This window comes from Oncorhynchus keta, chromosome 22 (assembly GCF_023373465.1).
Source record: "Oncorhynchus keta strain PuntledgeMale-10-30-2019 chromosome 22, Oket_V2, whole genome shotgun sequence".
NCBI lineage: Eukaryota > Metazoa > Chordata > Actinopteri > Salmoniformes > Salmonidae > Oncorhynchus > Oncorhynchus keta.
Window position 1 is genome coordinate 14,526,123 of NC_068442.1, and position 20,173 is coordinate 14,546,295.

General features: G+C 42.4%; 1 protein-coding gene across 4 annotated transcripts in view; it reads left to right on the forward strand.

Annotated features, from left to right (window-relative positions):
• Positions 1-402: 402 nt before the first annotated feature.
• The window catches only part of LOC118401098 (diphosphoinositol polyphosphate phosphohydrolase NUDT4B-like), a 33,884-nt gene continuing 14,113 nt past the window's right edge, over positions 403-20,173 (forward strand). The window contains exon 1 of one of the 4 annotated variants that reach the window (XM_035798327.2): positions 403-879. In XM_035798327.2, coding sequence (XP_035654220.1) covers positions 733-879 — 147 coding nt within the window. In that variant the 5' untranslated portion in view covers positions 403-732. The remainder of the gene's footprint in view (positions 880-20,173) is intronic. The other 3 variants (XM_035798325.2, XM_052474827.1, XM_035798326.2) reach the window with 3 other exon arrangements.

The window sequence follows — 20,173 nt, forward strand, 5'->3', positions numbered from 1 at the left end:
CCACCTGGTGATACAAAGAGATGAGAGATGAATTCGCTCACATATACCATCATCCAAAGCACAAGATGGCCAGGTGCTTCAGTTTCTTGATTCACCATTATAGGACAGCATTAAAGGTGAACATCGATATAATTTTAGGTACAATGGTGCAGGTTTGACTGAGCTGGCTACAAGGTAAATGTATTGGTGTCGAACATTGCATTGAGTGCAGTAGCCTACTTGCATCTTTAACTCAAATAAACGGTTATGTTTTCTTATGGACCTCGAAATGGGGACTTGGCTTTCACTTATGCCAGAATGTAAAGTTTTAAATAGTATACTTGCAGGTAAGAGTAGCACCGTAAACAACTTGAAATTAGATTGAGTAGGCTAGGATTATGACAACCGAGGGCGTTTCATGTATGTTTCAGTTTGGGAAACGGTAAATTATTGAACGTCTAATCGTGACATGTAACGTCGCAGGGGCTGGCGCTGATATGTGGTCGCTGCGTTGTAGTGAGGTCAGCAAGATTGTAGTTGGTTTAGGGAACATGCAGTTTGACAGCGGCAACTAGACAGGATGTTATGCAGAATCATCAACACACCGGGGATATGGGGTGCTTAATTGCTGTGAATGAATAGATGAACGACGTTGAAGTTTGATTGCCTGAAGGTTTATTTTGAGATTCTGTGCGTAGTTTCTTGCTCCTCTCTTGACCAAGTAGGCACTTGACTTGATCTGTTTGGATCCTTATGCACTCCACCTTTCGGATATCCTTGGAGCACGAAGGTTGTGAATATATGATGAAGTTTAAACCCAACCAGACGAGGATTTATGATGGCGAAGGTTTCAAGAGAAGAGCGGCATGTTTATGTTTCAAGAATGAAAAAGAGGACGAGGTATGGATGGTCTAGGTGTTTAGTTTTTCGACCATTAACATTGTATAGATATTCACATGACTGACGCATCACAACATATTTGCCTATTTTACCACGTTCTTTATCTTTCAGATAACGAAAACCTTCAGTAAACTTTTAATGTAAATATATTTTGTCTACCTCTGACAAATTCGTACGTGGCATTAATCATGGGATGTCATGGGAGGGAACTTTACAGGGTGGGTGGGTGTGTTAGGTCTGTTGATAAACTGTGTGTGTGTGTGTGTGTGCGCAAGAGAGAGAAATGAAGAAAGGCAGTTATTGATTCATGGAAGTCCAGCTTAATGGGAATCAGCTATAAATGCACAAACATCTGACCTATAAAAGGATATGGTTATGAGAGCTCATGTACATCATCCTGGCAGTCTCTCTCTGACTCAGCCAGAAAGTGGCCATAACAACACTGGTCCGTATGTCATCGTAGTCATGTCATTTCCAGTGATACAGAGAGAGGAATAACGCATGTTTTGATGCCGCTTACGTTTTATAGTTTTTTCAACATCAATGTTTCATTGACATGGATAAGCCGTGTTTTCTCGGGCCATAGTTTTAATAAACAAATATACAAAAAATACTACCCCCAATTGGATGCAGAGTGAGAATTAGGCTACTGTGTTTGGAAATGTAGTTGACCACCTTTTTGGACCTATAATCACGTTTCGATCCATTTCATGCAGATGAATTACCTGGCTCGTGAAAAAAACATCAGATTTGAAAATGCAATTGAAACACATTTTACCTGTATTTTCTCATCGGTAATTGGAAATGTAACTGCAAAAGTTATTTTTATGTGCACTATGTTGTCATGCACAGCCTTTTATCAGCAAAAATTCAGTTTGATGGAAACATCTCTGGTGGGAAAATGTGTATATTGCTTTATGCAGATTTTAGAATATTCACCTGAAAATCTGTCACAAATTGGATGGAAACCTAGCTATCAAAATCAAATAACATTTTATTGGTCACATACACATATTTAGCAGATGTTATTGCATGTGTAGCGAAATGATTGTGTTCCTAGCTCCAACAGTGCAGTAGTATTTACCTTCACAACAATACACACATCGAAAAGTTAAATAAAGGAATTAAGAAATATATAAATATTAGTACGAGCAATGTCGGAGTGGCATTGACTAAAATACAGTAGAATACAGTATATATGAAATGAGTAAAACTGTGTTTAACATTAGCAACGTGACTAGTGTTCCATGTCTATGTACATAGGGCAGCAGCCTCTAAGAGTTGAGTAACCGGGTGGGAGCTGGCTAGTGATGGCTATATAACAGTCTGATGTCCTTGAGATAGAAGCTGTTGTTCTGTCTCTAGGTCCCAGCTTTGATGCACCTGTACTGACTTCACCTTCTGGATGATAGCGGAGTGAACAGGCCGTGGCTGTCCTCAATGATCTTTTTGGCCTGTGACATCGGGTGCTGTAGGTGTGCCCCCAGGGATGCGTTGCGCAGACCGCACCACCCTCTGTTAAGCCCTGTGGTTGCCGGCAATGGAGTTACCGTACCAGGTGATGATACAGCCCGACAGATGCTCTCAATGGTGCATCTGTAAAAGTTTGAGGGTCTTCGAGGCCAAGCCAAATTTCTTCAGCCTCCTGAGGTTGAAGAGGCGCTGTTGCTCCGCCTTCACCACACTGTCTGTGTGGGTGGACAATTTCAGATTGTCAGTGATGTGTACGCCGAGGAACTTGACGTTTTTCACCTTCTCCACTGCTGTCCCATCGATGTGGATAGTGGTGAGATCCCTCTGCCGTCTCCTGAAATCCACAATCTGCTCCTTTGTTTTGTTGACGTTGAGGGAGAGTTTATATTCCTGGCACCGCTCCACCAGGGCCCTCACCTCCTTCCTGTAGGCTGTCTTGTCAATGTTGGCAATCAGGCCTACTACTTTTGTGTCGTCTGCAAACTTGATGATTGAGTTGGAGGCGTGCGTGGCCACGCAGTCATGGGTGAACAGGGAGTACATGTGGGGGCTGAGCAGGCACCCTTGTGGGGCCCCTGTGTTGAGGATCAGCGTAGTGGAGGTGTTGTTTCCTACCTTCACCACCTGGCTGCAGCCATTCAGGAAGTCCAGGACCCAGTTACACAGGGCGGGGTTCAGACCCAGGGCCCTGAGCCTAATGATGAGCTTGGAGGGTAGTATGGTGTTGAAGGCTGAGCTATAGTCAATGAACAGCATTCTTATTCCTCTTGTCCAGATGGGATAGGGCAGTGTGATGGCGATTGCATAATCTCTGGATCTATTGGGGCGGTATGCAAATTTAATTGGGTCTAGGGTGTCAGGTAAGTTGGAGGTGATATGATCCTTAACTAGCCTTTCAAAGCACTAAATGATGACAGAAGTGAGTGCTATGGGGCGATAGTCATTTAGGTCAGTTACCTGTGCTTTCGTGGGTACAGGAACAATGGTGAACATCTTGAAGCAAGTGGGGACAGCAGACTGGGCTGGAGTGTCCGTAAACAGTTGGTCTGCGCATGCTCTGAGGACGCGGCTAGGGCTGCTGTCTGGGCCAGCAGCCTTGCAAGGGTTAACACGCGTAAATGTCTTACTAACGTCGGCAACAGAGAACGAGAGACCAGAGTTCTTGAGAGCAGTCCGTTGTTATCCTCAAATTGGGCGAAGTAGGTGTTTAACTTGTCCTTTGTGTGTGAGCTGTTGAATTGCGACTCCACTTTGTCTCTATACTGACGTTTTGCCTGTTTGATTGCATAATGGAGGGAATAACTACACTGTTTGTATTCAGCCATATTCCCAGTTACCTTGCCATGGTTTTGCACGAATGCTGCCATCTATCCAACGTTTTTGGTCTGGGTAGGTTATAATAATCATAGTGCGAACAACACCCCCTATACACTTCCTGATGAACTGAGTCTCCCAGTCCGCGTGATAAAAATAATCTTGAAGCATGGATTCCGATTGGTCAGACCAGCATTGAATAGACCTTAGCATGGGTACTTCCTATTTGGGTTTTATGCCTATAGGAAGGGCGGAGCAGAATGGAGTCGTGTTCTGATTGGCCAAAGGGAGGGCAGGGGAGGGCCTTGTAGCCATCCCGGAGGGAGAGTAACAATGGTTGAGAGTTTTTGAAGTGCGAGTACAACAAGCAATGTGTTGATAGAACTTCGATAGAGTTTTCCTCAAATTTGCTTTGTTAAAATCCCTAGCTACAATAAATGCAACCTCAGGATATGTGGTTTCCAGTTTGCACAATGTCCAGTGTAGTTCCTTGTGGGCCGTCGTGGTATCGGCTTGAGGGGGGATATACACAGCTGTGAGTGTAACCGAAGATAATTGTCTTGGGGGGTAATACGGTCAGGATTTGATTGTGAGGTGTTCTAGGTCGGGTGAACAAAATGACTTGAGTTCCTGTAAGTTATCACAATCACACCATGAGTAGTTAATCATGAAACATATACCTCTGCCTTTCTTCTTCCTGGAGAGTTCTTTATTCTGGAATGCACAATGTACAGAATACCCAGCTTGTTATGTGGACGGGGACAGAAAATCCGGAGAGAGCCATGATTGTGTGAAACATGGTGTTACAGTCCCGGATGTCTCTGTGAATGGAGATCCTCGCCCTGAGCTACTTTATTGTCCAGGGACTGAACATTAGCAGGTGATATACTCGGAAGCAGTGGATGGGGTGCACGCCTCCTGAGTTGGATTAGAAGTTCACTCCGAATAGCACTTTCCACCGGCGGCATCTTGGAGCAGCCTCTGGGATACTTTTTTTAATTGCCCTGGGGGGTAGGAACAAAGGATCCAATTCCAGAAAGTCGTATTTCTGGTTGTAATGTTGGTGAGTTACCACTGCTCTGATATCCAAAAGATCTTTCCAGCTGTATGTAATAACACAAACATTCTGGGCTAATAATCTAAGAAATAGCACACAACAAAACTAAATACTGCAAAGTTGCTTAGGAGCTAGCAGCAGCTATATTCAGTTTGACTTCCTTGTCTATCACTCACCTCTGTTTTCTCTTGCTCAACAGCATTCAATGTGTCCGGGTGGCTGGTAGCTAGCATAAAAAGAGGCATGAGGGAAGCCCTACAATATTATGTTTTCTTAAGTAGTGAGAACACTCGGAAGCAAGCAATGTTGAGAAGTAATCTTTAGACATGTTGTACTTTGCTTCAGTGTAGTTTTGCAGACAAAAATACAACTGTGTTTAAAAGAGCCAAGTATTTGTGGGGTAACCTACACTGTAGGTAACCACATGGTGTTTTCCCAACAGGAGGGTGGGGCCGCGACATTCTATCTAATACCGACTGGGTCTATGCAGTAAAGGAGTCAATGAAACGCAGACATTCCATTGTCTAGATTGGCGCACATTCAACAAATCTGGTCTAACAAAGGCGATATTTGTCAAATCAGTCATGATTTATGTATTGTAACAGGCCCACAATGTGCTTACTTAAGTCCGATTTTGATATAGTTGGCTGTTTTCACTGCATAACATGTGGAAGTTGTCCCTTTTCAAGTTTAGAAGAAGTGACTGCTAAATGCTAACTCAAGTTCATATAAGCTGGTTAACATAGCAGGCATAGAGAAGTCGTTGATGGTAGTCAGTCATTTGTAACTGTAATGCAGTTGATTGTTAACGATGACATGGTTGACATCCATACAATCGTTATACTCTGATTTTTACCTCAACATAGTATGAAATACACATACAAACAATAGCCTGAATGTAGACTAATTTTGCTGCGGGGCAATCAGGAGACCCGGGATCTTTCCCTCACGGCCCTTTCCCCCCAAGCGTTTTCAAGACAATTCCATTGTTTTTGGTCGAGTTCGAAGACCTCTTTACAGCATTATGAGTTATACTTAGCTTCCAGTTATACGCAGTGGCGTAGCACGCAACCCTGCAGCCCCAGCTGGGTATTGAAAATCATATCGTCAATTTTTGAAATACCCCGGTATAAATGGTATATCGCCCAAGCCTACTTTGGTCCATAACACACATTTTTTTTATCCTCATCAATGTAATTTGCAAGAACTAAATATTCAAACCACTGTGTATATGATCTCCACTGCTCAATACTTTCACCAAACTGTTTGTTTATAACAATTCCAGACATTTTCCGTTTGTCAATAGAGTCCTGATTGTCACTCACTTCAATATTGTCTTCACCCATGGCAATATTTTCCACAGCCACGTGATTCTCAAGTTGTTTTCCCACTCCGATGTCCGTCTTAAATCCTTTTCTACCATCCATTACGATGCTAACTCACGTTCTCTTAGCTAGCTGAACTATGCACACTTGCCTCTTTTAACAATAAATTGTGCTAACATTAGCCTACCCAGAAAACAGGGGACATCTTGAGGACATTCGGCAACGTTCCCATTTTCTCCCTTGAGGGTTTTGGTGTGACATTATCCCACTGACATTCTGAAAATGTTCTAAGAATGTTGCATGATGGTCCCAAGGGAACATTCTCTGGGGAACCTTTGTTTAGTTCCCTTTAGGTTCCCACTGAACGTTCTTGGGACGTTGTATCATAGTCACCTGGAGGTTTTGAATAGTTCCCTGTTTATCCCAGGGACGTCCTTGAGACGCTGTTTATGGTCCCCTGAATGTTTTTGGGACATTATATCATGGTCCCTTGGAGGTTTTTGTGACGTGATGGTCCCAGGTGTCCCAAACCATTATAAGTAAAGTAATGAAATGGTATGAGGGTTGTATGGTAAGCTGTTTGCTGTTCAGCTAAATTAGTGTAACAATCTTTAATCAGTGACAATATGATTACATTTGACATGATCACTTAGTACTGACTTTTCAATATGTCCCCACCTGGGATTTGAACTCACAACCTCTGGACTTGGTATTCTAATCTTTCTGCTATGCCACTAAGTCTGTAGAACTTCAGAAGTCACCTTCACATTCATAACCTACAATACACCTCTGCTCTTAGCAAAAGAGTGCCATCTGCACTGCTATTTCAGCTATCAGTTAATATGACTATTTTCATTTACTTATTTCAGCAATTTCAGTTTGTTTTCAGTATATTTGTCTAATGTTATTGGGGCATTTTCTGTTTTAATGTTACTCCTGAATCACTGATATAATTCATGTTTAACAGAGCTGAGATTTACTTTGAAGTGCAAAGTGTAGGAACAGACCATTGATACAGACATGGTGGCGTAGCAGGCAGATCGTAATGCTGTGAACTAAGAAGTTGTGAGTTGAAATCCTAGGTGAGGACATGGTAAATAATAACTACTGTATGAATAAATATACACAATGTAGTCATGTATGTCAAAGTGTGTCAAAAAGCACTGTTTTTGTGTGTGTCCCTAGCATTGCCAAAAGACAAATTGCTGTGACTGGATCAGGGGTTCACGAATCAGAGCCTTGATGGGGTTGGCAACAGTAACAAGGGGTGATGTGTAATGAACCTAGGGTGCTAGTGCCCTGGGTAAACATTTTTTTGGGGGGTTCTTTGCGACCATCATGGGACGTCCCCGGGACAAACCGGGAAATAGACAAAAACTTCCAGGGGTCCAAGACAACATCCCAAGAATGTTCAGGGGACCAAGAAAGTCCTAAAAACGTCCTCGGGGGCATCTCCCGGGACCAACAGGGAACCATGACACAACGCCCTGACGACTTTAGGTGACCATTTCATAATGACGCATTTTTAAGAACAAAATAGCCACTGTAGATTCAGACTTATTCATCGCCCATCTTTTGTTAGGTCACGTGGAATTCATGACCACGTCTACATAACAATTCACTAATGATGATACATAAGGCGGACAGGAATTAGTCCAACCATTTATCTAGAACAGTAGTCACCCACCGGTCGATCGCATTCCTTGTCGATTGCCAAACATTTCTGTAAAAAACCCAACGATAAAGCCTTGCGTTCCTATTTTAATTTATTAGTCTCGCGCTGTTGGAGGTAGGTACCCTGATTTCAGTTGCCCTGCGTGCCAGGTTGAACCATTTCATGTGTCTGAAGGTACAAACTCTTCCTTTCCCAGCGCTGGCCAATCGGATGGCTCAGAATACCGTATCTGCAGTAACGTAGCAGGCGTGAAAAAAAGCTAAAGCAAAGTTGAGATTTCAAAAGATTTAAAACCATGTCTAGAGAGACTGTCAACAAATACAGCAAAGAGCTGCTGTTTTCATGAGTGAGTTCATGTTTTTACTCAGCACTGTCAACACATTTATAAACCATAAAATGCTCATTCTTCCTACCACTCCCGATACAACCAGTAATGCAGCTGAATATATATATATATTTAAATGGTCTGAACAACAATGCATTGGCAGGGCAATTCAAACAAATCCAATATGTGGTGTTAATGTATTGGGCCTATAGCCTACTGCACAAACCTCCATTGCTACAGTACTGTTTTTAATAAGTTAATGTTGAATAAGCATTTTGACTCAAAGTGATCTTGACTCTGAAAAGTTTGGTGACCACTGATCTGGAACGAGTTCTGTCTACAATATACAACACCCATGATGCTATGCGGCACAACCCCAATACACAACAGTCACCACCAGTGGCGTGTATTCATGGATGCCAAGGGACATGATATTTAGCAACATTGATTGGACTAAATATTTTTTGGTATCTTTAAGTTTGTTTTCAGTATATTAACCTAAGCATCTATAGCCTTGTTGATTTGATGATGTTTAAATGTTTAAGTTGAAATGGTGCTGGAATAGCGGCGGCGGTGCTCCTGTTGTCTTTGTGCTGACTTGGGGTAATGCCATGGTTCTAAATCACTAGTTGTTTAGTAAACTGTCAAAACATTAACTTGATTGACCATGCTGCAGGTGATAACTGTTTATTACATGCAATATTTGCTTTGTGGACTTCACCGGACAGATGTTGCTCTCCGACTTTGATGAAAACGAACATATGTGTAGTTGAATTTATTCAGCTACTGTGTGACTGTTGTCTTTTTGTTGTCACTGCCTCATTGTATATCATAGTGGTTTATGAACAAATGGGTTACAGGGCAAATGCACAACATGTTGTAATATGGCTATTTTACTGGCTTGGCTTAGTTTCAGTGATTTTTGCCCACACAAAGCTACTGGTCACCACATGTATTAATGTGATTACTAACTATGCTGAGGAACCACAAAGTCAAAGGTCTCCTGTATGCAGTACACACACACTGTTTCGGACTTAACATGGGACTGAAGTGGTAAGAGAGGGGGCATCTTGGATAATGACTGCTCTGCCTGGTGACAAGACTCCATCTCTCAGGCCTGCATGTGATTGTGAGAGCCAGGGGGGCGAGGGGTGAGTGTTACACTATGTGCTAAACACCCGACCAGGTGCAATTTATAGAAACGCTGGGCAGGGGCAATAGCTGTCCCCTATCTGTCTTACCGGCAGCTCTCAGAATAGACAATCGGACAATTTATTTATTTTTATTATTATTATGTTTCTTCTTGGGCCTCTATAACTATATCTATTGTTTTTATTTTTTTTGTTGTTGTGTGATTTGGATTAATCCCTTCTACCACACGGAGCCCCACTAATCTACTGACGGAACGCAAGAGGTGGCTAACAACAGACCTCCATCCTATGCTAGCTTGCTACCGATGTCCTGGCTAGCTGTCTAAATCGCCGTGACCCCCAACCAACCTCTCCACTCACCGGACCCTTTTGATCACTCTACTAAGGATGCCTCTCCTTAATGTCAATATGTCTTGTCCATTGCTGTTCTGGTTAGTGTTTATTGGCTTATTTCACTGTAGAGCCTCTAGTCCTGCTCACTATACCTTATCCAACTTATTAGTTCCACCACCCACACATGCAATGACATCTCCTGGTTTCAATGATGTTTCTAGAGACAATATCTCTCTCTTCATCACTCAATACCTAGGTTTACCTCCACTGTATTCACATCCTACCATACCTTTGTCTGTACATTATACCTTGATGCTATTTTATCGCCCCCAGAAACCTCCTTTAACTCTCTGTTCCAGACGTTCTAGACGACAAATTCTTATTGCTGTTAGCCGCACCCATATTCTTCTCCTCCTATGTTCCTCTGGCGATGTAGAGGTGAATCCAGGCCCTGCAGTGCCTAGCTCCACTCCTATTCCCCAGGCGCTCTCTTTTGATGACTTCTGTAACCGTAATAGCCTTGGTTTCATGCATGTTAACATTAGAAGCCTCCTCCCTAAGTTTGTTCTATTCACTGCTCTAGCACACTCTGCTTACCCGGATGTTCAAGCTGTGTCTGAATCCTGGCTTAGGAAGACCACCAAAAATTCAGAAATTTTAATTCCAAACTACAACATTTTCAGACAAGATAGAACTGCCAAAGGGGGCGGTGTTGCAATCTACTGCAAAGATAGCCTGCAGAGTTCTGTCCTACTATCCAGGTCTGTACCCAAACAATTTAAACTTCTACTTTTAAAAATCCACCTCTCTAAAAACAAGTCTCTCACCGTTGCCGCCTGCTATAGACCACCCTCTGCCCCCAGCTGTGCTCTGGACACCATATGTGAACTGATTGCCCCCCATCTATCTTCAGAGCTCGTGCTGCTAGGCGACCTAAACTGGAACATGCTTAACACCCCAGCCATCCTACAATCTAAACTTGATGCCCTCAATCTCACACAAATGATCAATGAACCTACCAGGTACCCCCCCAAAGCCTTAAACACGGGCACCCTCATAGATATCATCCTGACCAACTTCCCCTCTAAATACACCTCTGCTGTCTTCAACCAAGATCTCAGCGATCACTGCCTCATTGCCTGCATCCGTAATGGGTCAGCGGTCAAACAACCTCCACTCATCACTGTAAAACGCTCCCTGAAACACTTCAGCGAGCAGGCCTTTCTAATTGACCTGGCCAGGGTATCTTGGAAGGATATTGATCTCATCCCGTCAGTAGAGGATGCCTGGATATTTTTTTTTAAATGCCTTCCTAACCATCTTAAATAAACATGCCCCATTCAAGAAATTTAGAACCAGGAACAGATATAGCCCCTGGTTCTCCCCAGACCTGACTGCCCTTAACCAACACAAAAACATCCTATGGCGTTCTGCATTAGCATCGAACAGCCCCCGTGATATGCAGCTGTTCAGGGAAGCTAGAAACTGTTATACACAGGCAGTTAGAAAAGCCAAGGCTTTTTCAAGCAGAAATGTGCTTCCTGCAACACTAACTCAAAAAAGTTCTGGGACACTGTAAAGTCCATGTAGAATAAGAACACCTCCTCCCAGCTGCCCACTGCACTGAAGATAGGAAACACTGTCACCACTGATAAATCCACCATAATTGAGAATTTCAATAAGCATTTTTCTACGGCTGGCCATGCTTTCCACCTGGCTACTCCTACCCCGGTCAACAGCACTGCACCCCCAACAGCAACTCGCCCATGCCTTCCCCATTTCTCCTTCTCCCAAATCCATTCAGCTGATGTTCTGAAAGAGCTGAAAAATCTGGACCCCTACAAATCAGCCGTGCTAGACAATCTGGACCCTTTCTTTCTAAAATTATCTGCCGAAATTGTTGCCAACCCTATTACTAGCCTGTTCAACCTCTCTTTCGTGTCGTCTGAGATTCCCAAAGATTGGAAAGCAGCTGCGGTCATCCCCCTCTTCAAAGGGAGGGACACTCTTGACCCAAACTGCTACAGACCTATATCTATCCTACCATGCCTTTCTAAGGTCTTCGAAAGCCAAGTCAACAAACAGATTACCGACCATTTCGAATCTCACCATACCTTCTCTGCTATGCAATCTGGTTTCAGAGCTGGTCATGGGTGCACCTCAGCCACGCTCAAGGTCCTAAACGATATCTTAACCGCCATCGATAAGAAACATTACTGTGCAGCCGTATTCATTGATCTGGCCAAGGCTTTCGACTCTGTCAATCACCACATCCTCATCGGCAGACTCGACAGCCTTGGTTTCTCAAATGATTGCCTCGCCTGGTTCACCAACTACTTCTCTGATAGAGTTCAGTGTGTCAAATCGGAGGGTCTGCTGTCCGGATCTCTGGCAGTCTCTATGGGGGTGACTCAGGGTTCAATTCTTGGACCGACTCTTCTCTGTATACATCAATGAGGTCGCTCTTGCTGCTGGGGAGTGTCTGATCCACCTCTACGCAGACGACACCATTCTGTATACTTCCGGCCCTTCTTTGGACACTGTGTTAACAACCCTCCAGGCAAGCTTCAATACCATACAACTCTCCTTCCGTGGACTCCAATTGCTCTTAAATACAAGTAAAACTAAATGCATGCTCGTCAACCGATCGCTACCTGCACCTACCCGCCTGTCCAACATCACTACTCTGGACGGCTCTGACTTAGAATACGTGGACAACTACAAATACTTAGGTGTCTGGTTAGACTGTAAACTCTCCTTCCAGACCCATATCAAACATCTCCAATCCAAAGTTAAATCTAGAATTGGCTTCCTATTTTGCAACAAAGCATCCTTCACTCATGCTGCCAAACATACCCTTGTAAAACTGACCATCCTACCAATCCTCGACTTTGGCGATGTGATTTACAAAATAGCCTCCTATACCCTACTCAACAAATTGGATGCAGTCTATCACAGTGCAATCCTTTTTACTACCCACCATTGCGACCTGTACGCTCTCGTTGGCTGGCCCTCGCTTCATACTCGTCGCCAAACCCACTGGCTCCATGTCATCTACAAGACCCTGCTAGGTAAAGTCCCCCCTTATCTCAGCTCGCTGGTCACCATAGCATCTCCCACCTGTAGCACACGCTCCAGCAGGTATATCTCTCTTGTCACCCCCAAAAACAATTCTTTCTTTGGCAGCCTCTCCTTCCAGTTCTCTGCTGCCAATGACTGGAACGAGCTACAAAAATCTCTGAAACTGGAAACACTTATCTCCCTCACTAGCTTTAAGCACCAACTGTCAGAGCATCTTACAGATTACTGCACCTGTACATAGCCCACCTATAATTTAGCCCAAACAACTATCTCTTTCCCAACTGTATTTAATTTATTTATTTATTTTGCTCCTTTGCACCCCATTATTTTTATTTCTACTTTGCACATTCTTCCATTGCAAAACTACCATTCCAGTGTTTTACTTGCTATATTGTATTTACTTTGCCACCATGGCCTTTTTTGCCTTTACCTCCCTTCTCACCTCATTTGCTCACATTGTATATAGACTTGTTTATACTGTATTATTGACTGTATGTTTGTTTTTACTCCATGTGTAACTCTGTGTCGTTGTATCTGTCGAACTGCTTTGCTTTATCTTGGCCAGGTCGCAATTGTAAATGAGAACTTGTTCTCAACTTGCCTACCTGGTTAAATAAAGGTGAAATAAATAAAATCTCTAAAATCACAAGAATGAGGATTGACCCCCACCATCTCAGATTGTTCTTAAGTTGTTTCTGTTGATAAAACAGATAAGATAAGCATTCCTGCAACATTTTGTTGAAATAGATTTTGATATGAGAAATTAAGCTAATTGATCACCCAAATTGCCCCTTTTCTATTTAGAGGATTCATATAATATTTAATAAATATTGTACTTAACAGCCAATTTGGACCCAACCAATGAGTTATACATGAAGAATTCAAATAAATGGTCAACCCCCCCCACACACACACACCCCACGCCAATCCCACAACCAACAACAAGTGCATTTGGAAAGTATTCAGACCCCTTGACCTTTTCAACATTTTGTTACGTTACAGCCTTCTAAAATTGATTAAATTGTTTTTACCCCCTCAATCTTCACACAATACCCCATAATGACAAAGCAGAAACAGGTTATCATTTTTTGCTCATTTATTTAAAAAAAAATAAAAACGAAATATTCCATTTGCATAAGTATTCAGACCATTTACTCAGTACTTTGTTGAAGCAACTTAGTCAGCGATTACTGCCTTGAGTCTTCTTGGGTATGACGCTACAAGCTTGACACACCTGTATTTGGGGAGTTTCTCCACTTCTTCTATGCAGATCCTCTCAAGCTCTGTCAGGTTGGATGGGGAGCGACGCTGCACAGCTATTTTCAGGTCTCTCCAGAGATGTTCGATCGGGCTCTGCCTGGGCCACTCAAGGACATTCAGAGATTTGTCCCGAAGCCACTCCTGCCATGGCTTGGCTGTGTGCTTTGGGTCGTTGTCCTGTTGGAAGGTTGAACCTTCGCCCCAGTCGGAGGTCCTGAGTGCTCTGGAGTAGGTTTTCATCAAGGATCTCTCTGTACTTTGCGCCATTCATCTTTGCCTCGATCCTGACTAGTCTCCCAGTCCCTGCCGCTGAAAAACATCCCAGCAGCATGATGCAGCCAACACCATTCTTCACCGTAGGGATGGTGCCAGGTTTCCTGCAGACATGACACTTGGCATTCAGGCCAAAGAGTTCAATGTTGATTTCATCAGACCAAAGAATCTTGTTGTTCATGGTCAGAGTCCTTTAGGTGCCTTTTGGCAATCTACAAGCGGGCTGTCATGTGCCTTTTACTGAGGAGTGGCTTCCATATGGCCACTCTACCATAAAGGAATGATTGGTGGAGTGCTGCTGAGATGGTTGTCCTTCTGGAAGGTTCTCCCATCTCCACAGTGGAACTCTAGAGCTATTTCAGAGTGACCATCGGGTTCTTGGTCACCTCCCTGACCAAGGCCCATCTCCCCTGATTGCTTCGTTTGGCCGGGCGGCCAGCTCTAGGAAGAGTCTTGGTGGTTCCGAACTCTTCCATTTAAGAATGATGGAGGCCGTTGTGTTCTTGGGGACCTTAAATCCTGCAGAATTTTTTGGTACCCTTCCCCAGATCTGTGCCTCGACACAATCCTGTCTCTGAGCTCTACGGACAATTCCTTCGACCTCATGGCTTGGTTTTTGCTCTGATATGTACTGTCAACCGTGGGACCTTGATATAGACAGGTGTGTGTCTTTCCAAATCATGTCCAATCAATTGAATTTACCACAGGTGGACTCCAATCAAGTTGTAGAAACATCTCAAGGATGATCAATGGAAACAGGATGCACCTGAGTTCAATTTTGAGTCTCATAGCAAAGGGTCCAAATACTTATGTAAATAAGGTATTTCTGTTTTAGTTTCTTATATACATTTGCAAAAATTCAGGGTTATTATGTGTAGATTGCTGAGGATTTTCTTTTAATTTAAGCAACTTTAAAATAAGTCTAATGTAACAAAATGTGAAAAAGTCAAGGGGACGAAATACTTTCCATAGGCACTGTAGTATCAGTTCTGTATGTTTGACAAGTAGTATGGCGCTGTGGCTCGAAGTATTGTTTCTTCATCCTGTTTATTGTAGGGTTGTCATGAGTATCGCGACACTCTGAAGTACCATGGCTAGGAAGCCGATTTGAATTTCTTGAGGAAAACAGTCCTTATGTTATAAACAAAAAGCATTGTTTTTACCTAGAGTCACAATTGTTTATTTTGCAAGCTGTAGCACCCACAATTTTGCATAAAGTTTTGTTGTGCTGTTTCTTTTTTTGAAAATCTGGTATCGTGGCGACACTAATGTGGAAAAAGTCAAGGGTTGTAAAATACCATCTGAAAGCACTGTATACCAAGAACCCATTATTGAAATAAATAGGTGGTGTGGTTAAACAGTGTAACTAAAATACAATGTACAGTAGTAGAAATTTTAGAATGAGCGATGTCGGGAATACGGTATTTAAATGTACAGTGTGAAACGGGAGGTGTCCAGTGGTTCAATGTCTCTATAATGTGTGTGTTTGTGATTATAAGGATGTGTGTATTGTGTGAATAAGTGTGCATCAACTCAAAAGTGTGCATCAAATCAAACAAATGTAGACCTTACCGTGAAATACTTACTTACAAGCCCTTAACCAACAGTGCAATTCAAGAAAGAGTTAAGAAAATACGGTGAGATGCCGATCAGTTTCCATACCAGGCGGTGATGCAACCTGTCAGGATGCTCTCGTTGGTGCAGCTGTAGAACTTTTTGAAGGTCTGGGGACCCATGACAAATCTTTTCAGTCTCCTGATGGGGGAAAGGTGTTGTCGTGCCCTCTTAGCGACGGTCTTCACCTGCAAATTAATGGATTGCTGTCATGATTCTTCAAAAACAATCACCTAATAGCAAGAACAGCACCATCTAGTGTTCAGAACCTGGTAATACCAGGATGTAGGATGGACATAAACCCAACAACTTCAGTGATACATTTCTCTTTACAGGGTAAGGACGGGGATGTATTACCACCCACACCCTATGTCCTGTCTTACTCATTGTTAGAAAAAAGTGTTTTGTCCAAATCGGATGTTAGGTACTATCATTAAAGAATATTATATGAATCCAATAAATTAAATGGCCAATTTGGGTGCAATCAATTAGCTTAATTTATCAGAGATCAAATTATATTTTCTCAAAATAATGTTTCGGGAATGCTTACCTTATCTGTTTCTAACTTTCAGAACAATCTGAGATGACGGATTTCATGGCTTGCTGAAATGACATGGAATGACCCCCCCCAGATTCACTTTCCCACCTCTCCACTCGCTCACCTAGGCTCCCTCTCTCTATTACACACAGACTCACTCTCTCACCCATTCTTTCTCTCGTAAGCTATGGTACTCGTCTTTAGTAGGTTATATTGTCTTTGATTTGTGTTTCTCACACTCTGTGGTAGGCTATCCAGCCAGTCTGCATGCCTGCTTTACATTCCCTTCCCCAAGATATCAGTAAACTCTCCAGAGATGAGGCCAGAGGTCATATTCATTAGGCACCAAATGTAAGAAAACTGACTGAAACAGGGAGGGACTAATGTTGTCCAATGAGGAATGCTAATTTTTGTCTTCGTTACAAAAGGTTTTGCTACGTTGTTCCCTCATGAATATGGCCCAGCAGACCAGGTGGACAGGAACAGTTCTGGGAACAGGCTCTAGACAAGAGGAAGAAGTTAGAGTTGTTGTTGGATCTAGACAACAGGATCCTCAGATTCCTTCCCCGAACTTAACTGAAGTTAACCTTAGCTGAGACGTGTTGGCAGGGTGACAGAGTGCGTATATTACTCACAGTAATACAATGAAGAGGTGTGAACACAGGAAATCCCCCGTCAGTGGCATTGATCACCATTCTGTAAGAAATATCGGTCATACATGCATCTGAGGAGTCATTTTCATTCAGAGATGGGTACATTAGATTTGTAGCTTCCCCCATAGAATGGATTTTTCACTTCTTTAAAAAACAGACACAGAGACAGTTTGGTGTTAAATAACGGTGCATTGCATTTGATTATCAGGAGAAAAAAACAGTCCCAGCCACAATTTTTTGCATTAACGAAGGCTATGATGGAAAATCTATGCAATGAATTAAATTGAATCACTCTGCCAAGTTGAGCTGGTGTACACTTAGTAGGTAGCCTGGTTAAGCCAGAGTGAACGCTTCAATCACCATTGTTTCTGTTCAAGTGGAACAGCATGAAACATAGCAAAATCAGTGGATGCCAGGCTCATAAGTAGATGCAGTAATGTGAGCTTGTTTATGTTTTTTTTTGTTTACATCTTGACAAGGCCCTCACACTGGTATGTTGGATCAGGACTGGTCACTGGTCAGAGTTCAGCTGCTCTGCTAAACTGTTGTGGTTTTCATGAGGAAAGGCAACTGCTGATCCAGTGCTTTTGCAAAAACCTGTTTGGTTGTGAGTACACCAGAGAGAGAGAGAGAGTGAGTGAGAGTGTGTTCTGTGCTGAGTTCATGTGAATTCTTGACAGAGAGTATGCTTTGGAGTTGGGTGTAGGAGTGCTGCTGCCATTGTTTCTACAAACATCTTGGGCTGTGTATTTAAACATATTTCCTGTGGGTGAGACTCCTCTTTCTGTGCCAATTCTCAAAGGTAGTGTTACACACCCTGTTGCATGATAAGTATATACTTCAATAATCCCAGCCTATAAACAGTCACTCCTTGTGCTCCTTTGGGTTGTAATCTTAAAGTTGACCAATTCATAATTTAATCTTTCCAATGTTCACTAGTTCTATTTTGGTCGCCCGATAACACCTAGAAATTCTGAGATTGCGGGTTATTCTATATAAGGGCAATTCTACAGTAACTGAATTGCACTGAGACAAAAAACATTGATATTCAAGTTTAACAAATCATCCAACTATGTGCAAGGCCTACTTTTAACTATTTAACATTTTTACCAAAACACTTTTATTGGAAGAACTGTGCAGATGCTAAGTTCAGAAACAGAATTTTGTTAAAATCTCCTTTGTTTTTTTTGTGTTGTTTTGAGGGTGCTCAACTCTAGTGGACTTTACTGTGTACTGAACTCTATTGCACTGTACTTAACTATACTCTACTTTTCTTTACTGAACTGAAACAAACTAGTTGATAGGGCCTACCTTTTACTTGTTACTTCCGTGAACTTTCATTATCCTCTCTCATGAGGCTGAGTGATTCGAAAATATCAAAACAATATGGGGGTTTTTGTGAATGGAATTTCAAGGCAATGTTTTTTAAACTTACAGAAGGCAGAACAATTTCTCCAGAACTAAATATAAGGGCTGATGTTAGTTGGCAGGGGTCTTCAACATTATTCTGTTTTGATGTAGACTGAGTATTCCAAGCATTAGGAACACCTTCCTAATATTGAGTTGCACCACTGCCTTTTGCCCTCAGAACAGCCTCAATTCGTCTTAGAATGGACTCGAAAGTGTTCCACAGGGATGCTGGCCCATGTTGACTCCAATGCTTCCCAAAGTTGTGTCAAGTTGGCTGGATGTCATTTGGGTGGTGGACCATTCTTGATACACATGGGAAACTGTTGAGCCTGAAAAACGTTGCAGTTCTTGACACAAACCGGTGCGCCTGGCACCTACTACCATACCCCGTTCAAATATTTTGTCTCGCCCATTCACCCTCTGAATGGTACACAATCCAATTTCAATTGTCCCAAGGCTTAAAAATCCTTTAACCTGTCTCCTCCCCTACACTGATTGAAGTGGATATAACAAGTGACATCCGTAAAGGATCATAACTTTCACTTGGATTCACCTGGTCAGTCTGTCATGGAAAGAGCAGATGTCCTTAATGTTTTGTATAGTCGGTGTATTTCTAATTCCTTTTAAGACTTTCTGGTAGATGTTTTCTAACACCCATTTCCATCTGTTTGACCAGAAATATATTAATGTGGGATCCAGACACTGTGGTTAGATCCCCTTACCTGTACCCTGCTGCCATCTGACTCTCAGCCACCTGTTATTAAATTCCATGTTTATAGACCTGGGCATGGGTGGGCATGTGATTGGCACAGAGCTGAGCTGGGGGGTTCTTCTGCTGGCAGCTTTGCCCATCACGGACCCCCCTCACCCTGGAAGGTACTTCTGATATACTATACAACATACTGTATTTTTCAATGGACAGATACCCATATGAAGGCTGTACTGCTGATCAGTGTGTTGGTTAATATACAGTGCCTTGCAAAAGTATTCATCCTCCTTGGCGTTTTTCCTATTTTGTTGCATTACAACCTGTCATTTAAATATTTTTTTATTTAGATTTCATGTAATGGACATATACAAAATAGCCCAAATTGGTGAAGTGAGATGAAAAAAAATACTTGTTTAAAATGTAAAAAATAAAAACTGAAAAGTGGTGCATGCATATGTATTCACCCCCTTTGCTATGAAGCCCCTAAATAATATCTGGTGCAATCAATCATCATGTTGTGGGGGTGCTTTGCTGCAGAAGGGACTGGTGCACTTCACACAGTCGATGTGATGAAAATGATGTGGATATATTGAAGCAGCATCTCAAGATATCAGTCAGGAAGTTAAAGCTTGGTCGCAAATGGGTCTTCCAAATGGACAATGACCCCAAGCATACTTCCAAAGTTGTGGCAAAATGGCTTAAGGACAACAAAGTCAAGTTATTGGAATGGCCATCGCAAAGCCCTGACCTCAATCCCATAGAATAATTGTGGGCAGAACTGAAAAAGCGTGTGCGAGCAAGGAGGCCTTACAAACCTGACTCAGTTACACCAGCTCTGTCAGCAGGAATGGGCCAGAATTCACCCAACTTATTGTGGGAAGCTTGTGGAAGTCTACTCAACGTTTGATCCAAGTTAAACAATTTAAAGGCAATGCTACCAAATACTAGTTGAGTGTATGTTAACTTCTGACCCACTGGGAATGTGTTGAAAGAAATAATAGCTGAAATAAATAATTCTCTCAACTATTATTCTGACATTTCACATTCTTAAAATAAAGTGGTGATCCTAACTGACCTAAGACAGGGAATTTTTACTACAATTA